General features: G+C 50.7%; 1 protein-coding gene across 1 annotated transcript; it reads right to left on the bottom strand.

Moving 5' to 3' along the window:
- Positions 1-639: 639 nt before the first annotated feature.
- Positions 640-3,530, bottom strand: MC3R (melanocortin 3 receptor). Its single transcript, XM_026015069.2, has 2 exons — positions 3,398-3,530; positions 640-3,093 (listed from the first exon to the last, which is right to left on the bottom strand). The coding sequence occupies exons 1-2, from the start codon at positions 3,495-3,497 to the stop codon at positions 2,063-2,065; spliced, it is 1,131 nt and encodes a 376-aa protein (XP_025870854.2). The 5' UTR covers positions 3,498-3,530; the 3' UTR covers positions 640-2,062.
- Positions 3,531-6,137: the final 2,607 nt, after the last annotated feature.

Below are 6,137 nucleotides of genomic sequence, written 5' to 3' on the forward strand. Positions count from 1 at the left end.
GTGCTACTGTAAGTGAAAATGTATACAGCGAGGAGAGCTGAGTCAGGTTTGAATATGGAAACCTGTTGCCAACATCATGTTGGTACTAAAAAGACATCTGCACCAGGACACAAGATAACGCTGTGACCCTAACCAGCTGGGCATTGTTAGACAACCACGTCACCCCTCCTGCACGGGTTCATCGTCTGTAAAATGACTCACCTGTTTTAGAAGTTTGTTGAGAGGATAAGTGATGTGAAAGCTGATATCAGAGTGAAAAGTAAGTTATTTTTATCTTGTTTACATAGAAAAAGGACATCATAATTTTTATAGCTGTTAATACAATTTTCAAAGAATCTGATTCCCCATTTTCCACTTTTGCTGGCTGAGTGGCAATGGGCAAGACCTATTATTTGGTGCCTCAATTAGAATAATGGAGAGCGAGAGTGGCCCAGGAACTACGGCCTGGTATTTTTGGAAACTAAATGGGAGAATTTTGTAGTTTGGCTAAAAGGCATTGCCCTAGAAAAGATAAGCAGTGTGGTCAATGGCAGTGTTTATGCCATTTACAAAATACTCTGAATTGCAGCGTAAGGTCTGATGGCCATGTGCAGAAGTCACCGGGATGCTTCCAGGTGGCATATTTTAATGTGTCACACATTTAGCAGCCACAAAAGCCTTTTATTATTTCCAAACATCACAACCAAAACAGGAGACAAGTGATATTGCTTATATTGCCAGGATGTCTTCAGGTACAAGGTAACCACAATATATGCAAGCACAAGAAAAATACACAATTGTACACCAAAGACACAGCATATTAGAAGAATTCATCCGGGGTTTGGTGGGGGGAGCAGTGTGAGGACAGCCAGAAAGCACAGCAAGAAGTTCTTTAGAGCAGGCAAGGGTCTGCGTGTGTAGCACGCAGTGATGTACAGCGCGCAGAGACAGTGCTAGTCAGCAGAGCTCGCCCTACGCTCACAGGAATGAGTTGCTTTACTTGATAAGGCGCAGGCATTGAAAGCCAGGTCGTCACCCCAACTTTTATATCACGCCGGAGAAAAAAAGAGCAGTGAACCAAGAAATTTCTCTTTCACAGATAACTCAGGTATAGAGAAGGTGATAGAGACACAGCTACCGGGGGCAAAAACAGAGCTGCCGAGAAAGCCACATGCATCTTCACAGTTTCTGAAACTCTCTGAAACTACAGGATGGCAAGTTCTTGAGACACGTGCCCTCTCATCCGTGATTCCCTCTCTCGCTTGAATGACAGAAAAGGAATAATAGGAAAGAGGCCTTTTCTTTTTTAAATGGGGAGATTTATCCCTTAAAATAGCAAGGTTTCAAAATACTTGGTACACAGGTATGTGCTGATTTTCCAAAGCACTGCATCTGTCTTTCATTAGAATTTTGAAAGCAGCCTTAGATTTAGTGCATAAGAACCCGACAACGCCAGCAGCAGCCAGGATAGAAGTGGGCTGCATCCCCATGCTAGTTTTTGAGGGGAGGCCAGTATGGGGGTTAAGAAGAGGGGCATACATGGCATTGCTTCTTCCATAACAAGGCTCAGTATTTTTTAGGCAAGAGAGTAGAAACTCAGTTTCTTACGAAACAAGGACAAGACCAGCTGAGCAACTGACAGCCAGAGCCGTGACAGGTTTCCTGAGGAGGCCTTCGAACCCCTCTTACAGTCAATGAGAGTCCTCCTTCTGGTCTGATGTGTGGCAGGGAGACACAGGGAGGGGGAGCAGAGGCAGCTGAGCAGGGGCATTACAAACCCCGGGGGCATGGAAGTGAATGCAGGCGGCACCCAGAGCAGCCCTCACTGAGTCCTGCCAGGGCCTCTTTGGGAAATCAGTGACTTACCCCCTTCAGAATCCTTCGAGAAAGCCTGTTACGTACCATTTTCTCCGTCAAAAGGCTTTGCAAAGCACAGAGACAAAAGACATGGACTGTCGTGGCTGTTGACATATTTTAAGTCTTGCAAGGATGTCTCTACCGCCTCTTCTGTTTTCTAAACACCTTGGCTGGTTGGAGGGTCCCCAGTGACAGAGCCGACGCCCGCTCCCGTGGTCCCGGCACCCTACCCCAGGTTCATGCCGTTGCAGCTGCAGAGGATCTCCTTGAAGGTGTTACGTAGCTCTAGGCTCCGGAAGGCGTAGATGAGGGGGTCGATGACGGAGTTGCACATGATGAGGACCAGGTAGGTGTTGAAGTGGGCAGTGTAGCAGACGCAGTAGGGGTTGGTGGGGCAGGTTATGATGAGGACGAGGTGCAGGAAGAAGGGGGCCCAGCAGAAGATGAATACCCCCAGCAGGATGGTGATGGTGACGGCCCCCTTCATGCACGAGTGCTGCTGCGGGGCCACCCCGTCGGCAGGTGGCAGCGCCGCGATGCGCTGGACGTGCAGCCGGGCGAAGAGGAACATGTGCACGTAGAGGGTGCCCATGAGGAGCAGCATGGCGAAGAACATGGTGATGAGGCACACGATGACCATCTTGCTCTCGGAGTAGACGATGAACACCACGCCGCAGACGCCGCAGCACACCCAGATGGCCACGATCCAGGCCAGGGCCTTGCGCACGGTCATGATGCTGTGGTAGCGCAGCGCGTAGAAGATGGTGACGTACCTGTCCACGGCGATGGCCAGGAGGTTGCAGATGGAGGCCACCAGGGAGATGCAGATCATGGAGTCGAAGACGTTGTCCATGTGCTGGACGAACCGGTCCTCGAAGGTCAGGTAGTTGCTGTTGACGATGGCGATCATGACGGTCTCCAGGGCGTTGGACACGCTCACCAGCATGTCGGCCACCGCCAGGCTGCAGAGGAAGAAGTACATGGGGGAGTGCAGGTTGCCGTTCCTGGCCACGGCCAGGATGACCAGGATGTTTTCCAGCAGGCTGACGATGCCCAGCGCCAGGAAGACCTCGGGCTTGATGAAGACCTGCTCGCAGAAGCCGCTGCCGCTCTGGTTGCCGAAGGACGCGGCTGCGAGGTGCTCCGAGCTGTTGGGCAGCGTTGGCTGAGCAGACAGGAGGCAGCACGAAGCGTTCATCGCTGGTGGATCAGAGCTGGGGCTCCGGCAGCTTCCAGAACCTGCTGCTGCTGCTGTTTCTGGGAAAGGAAAAAAAAAATCACCCTGCAGATGCTGGTCGTGGATGCCCGTCCGGTCCCGACAGGTACTGTTCTCCCCCCTGAGCAACAGGATGAAGAGAGGGAGGGAAAGTCAGCTTGGACACAGACGAGAGAACTTTCCTCTGCTTCCCCGGGACACCCAGTTTCACGGACACTCTTCTGTGTCGTCTGCCATCTCCCCCACTCTTGCCCCTGCTCACACCCCCCCCACCTGGGAATGGAAAAGCTGCCACTGGTTGCTGGAGTGCCAGCCGTTTGCAGAGCAGGACCGGGCACGAGGTACCTGTTGCTAGAGGTGAGGGGTGAACACCAGGCTCGGCACACGGGCTGCGGGCAGACAACTCCGGCTTCATCTCCAGCGCCGCGGAACGACCACTGAGCATCAGCTTGGAGCAGGCGCCTCCCCGACAGCGGCACCTGCTTGGGGTGGGGAGCGTGAGCAGCAGGCTGGTGCCCTCTGCAGGCCAGACCGCTGGTCTGCGCGCCGCCTTGGCCGAGCGGTTCCTATTTGTCATGGAAACTGCCACAGGCATTTGTCCATTCATCCAGTTTGTTCATTCATTTTTGTTTTTGTTTTTAAATAGCCATCACTTATGGAGCACCTACTCTGTGTCAGGTCTCTGCTGGGAGCAGGGAATGTAAGGGTGGGCCAGACCCACACGCCGTTCCGGTTTGCCCCAGACTTGGCGTCCACGGTGGGAGACCAGAAGTCAGGACACGCCAGTTCATCGTGATGACGAAGGCCACAGGGCTGGGGGGACGTGGGGGTGGAGGCCCAACCTGGATGGCCAAGGAAGTTCCTGGACGAAAGAGCATCTAAGCCTTGACTTGGAGGAAGAAGGTGATGTCTAGCGGTGGAGTGGGACTGGGGTCAAAGGAGGTAGAAGAGAGTCCCGGGCAGAGGGAGTCACATACCCCAAACCAGGAGGCAAAGAGCAGTGGCTCTCCACCCTGGCCATAGGGATCATCATAGAATGCGGGTACGGGGACCCACCTGACCTCCTGAATCAAGATCCCCAAGGGTAGGACCCGGACAAATGTGAGTCCAGTTTTCGACTGGTGAGCTGGGGCATGGCCAGGATTGAGATCAATTGAAAAGGAAGGTTGGTGTTTTTCTCTTTTTCTTTTTTTGTCATTTTTAAAAAAAGATTTTATTTATGTATTCATGAGAGACAGAGAGAGAGAGAGAGAGAGAGAGAGAGAGAGAGAGAGGCAGAGACACAGGCAGAGGGAGAAGCAGGCTCCATGCAGGGAACCCAACGTGGGACTCGATCCTGGGACCCCAGGGTCATGCTCTGGGCCAAAGGCGGCGCTAAACCGCTGAGCCACCCGGGCTGCCCTGTTGTTGTTTTTTAAACCAAAGTCCAGTTGGCACACAGTGTAATATTAGTTTCGGGTGTATGATATAGTGACCCAACACAGTGCTTGCTGTGATTTCTAGTCATAGCCTCTGCCACCAGACAGTGTTATTACAGTATTATTGCCCATATTCCTTATGCCGTATTTTTTCATCCCTATGATTTAGGTATTTTACAAGGAAGCTCGGTGTTTTTGAGGAAATGAAAGTAGTTTGGTCAGAGTGTGCAACTGGGAGACAAAATTTGAGAATTAAGACCGCAAAGGCTTTTTTTTTTTTTTTTTTTAAAACAAAAGCTGAGAAGTGCCTGGATCCAGAAGGATAGTGTCTACCCTATGTGGGAGGTTGGACTGTCTCCTGTGGGCAGTGGGGGCCGTGGAAGAAAGGGCTTTAGGTAGTGGGCGGGGGGGAGGGAAGGGTGTGCTTTAGAAAGACTCCCGGTTGCAGGGTAGAGAATGAATTGGGAGGGGAGGGGCAAGGAACCAGGGAGGCCAGGGCTTCGGAGTCTGGGGTAGATGATGGTAGGCTGGAGCGAGGAGGAGGTGGCGTGGGGCCAGGGGAGGAGGGGGTGGAGGTGTTCAGGCAGAAGCGTTGGCTGAGATTTGAGGGTGGCTGACCATGCGACTGTGGGCGAGGCAGTGGGCAGGGAGCACCTCCCCTTCCTTCTTAAGTAGCAGGGAGGACAGAGATGCTTTTTGAGCTGGAAAATGTAGAAGGGAGAATTTAGCAATAGACCTAAGTACCTGCTTGATGTCACATTTGGTGCTGTACACGAGGACTGTGTGAAATCTTGAAGCACAGAGTCCCTTTGCCCCTACGCGCGCACACGCTCACATGCACGCACATTCCAGTTGGATTAATGATCCACCTAATGAGTGTTTGTGTGTATGAGAGAGAAGAAACACGCATAAGGAAATAGAAGAACATTTTAAATATTTAAAACTGTGGACGGGAGAGATTTTCTTAACAAGATGAGCAATCCAAAATTCAGAGTTTGGAAAAAAGGAAGAAAACATTTGCCGTAGGCAATGAGACAGGTTTCTGTCTCTTATAGAAAAAGAGTACTTTGGAATTAATAAGAAAAGGATGAATTTCCTCTTGGAATATTGGGCAAAAGGTATGAATAGATTTCCGCTGAAGAGCGAATACAAATGGAAAGTAAACACACGAAGAAATGTCCAACCTTCTAGGGAGTGAGGCAAATCCAAATCCAAACAGGACTCCAATACCATTCTTCCAGTTAGATTAACAAGAATTAAAAAAAAAATACTTGGGAACGAACTAGGGGTGGTGGAAGGGGAGGAGGGCGAGGGGTGGGGGTGACTGGGTGGCGGGCACTGAGGGAGGCACTTGACGGGATGAGCACTGGGTGTTATTCTGTAACAAATTGGCAAATTGAACACCAATAAAAAATAAATTTATTATTAAAAAAAAATTTGGTCCAGGGCGTGATCCTGGAGACCCGGGATTGAGTCCCATGTCGGGCTCCCTGCAGGGGAGCCTGCTTCTCCCTCTGCCTGTGTCTCTGCCTTTCCTCTCTCTCTCTCTCTGTCTATCATAAATAAATAAATAAATCTTAAAAGAAAAGAATTAAAAAAATACCAAATTCAGGAGAGAATATTGGGAGAACACTTGCAAGACAATCCTAGTGTTTGTGAATAGTCTC

Source organism: Vulpes vulpes, chromosome 14, assembly GCF_048418805.1.
Source record: "Vulpes vulpes isolate BD-2025 chromosome 14, VulVul3, whole genome shotgun sequence".
Classification (NCBI taxonomy): domain Eukaryota; kingdom Metazoa; phylum Chordata; class Mammalia; order Carnivora; family Canidae; genus Vulpes; species Vulpes vulpes.

What these genes read in the sequence shown, in the direction of transcription:
- MC3R (XM_026015069.2), bottom strand. Translation starts at nt 3,497, where the DNA reads ATGCTCAGTGGTCGTTCCGCGGCGCTGGAGATGAAGCCGGAGTTGTCT. An exon ending in CCCCTCACCTCTAGCAACAG is followed by an intron (nt 3,094 to 3,397) that starts GTACCTCGTGCC and finishes TTCCTTTCCCAG; the next exon opens with AAACAGCAGCAGCAGCAGGT.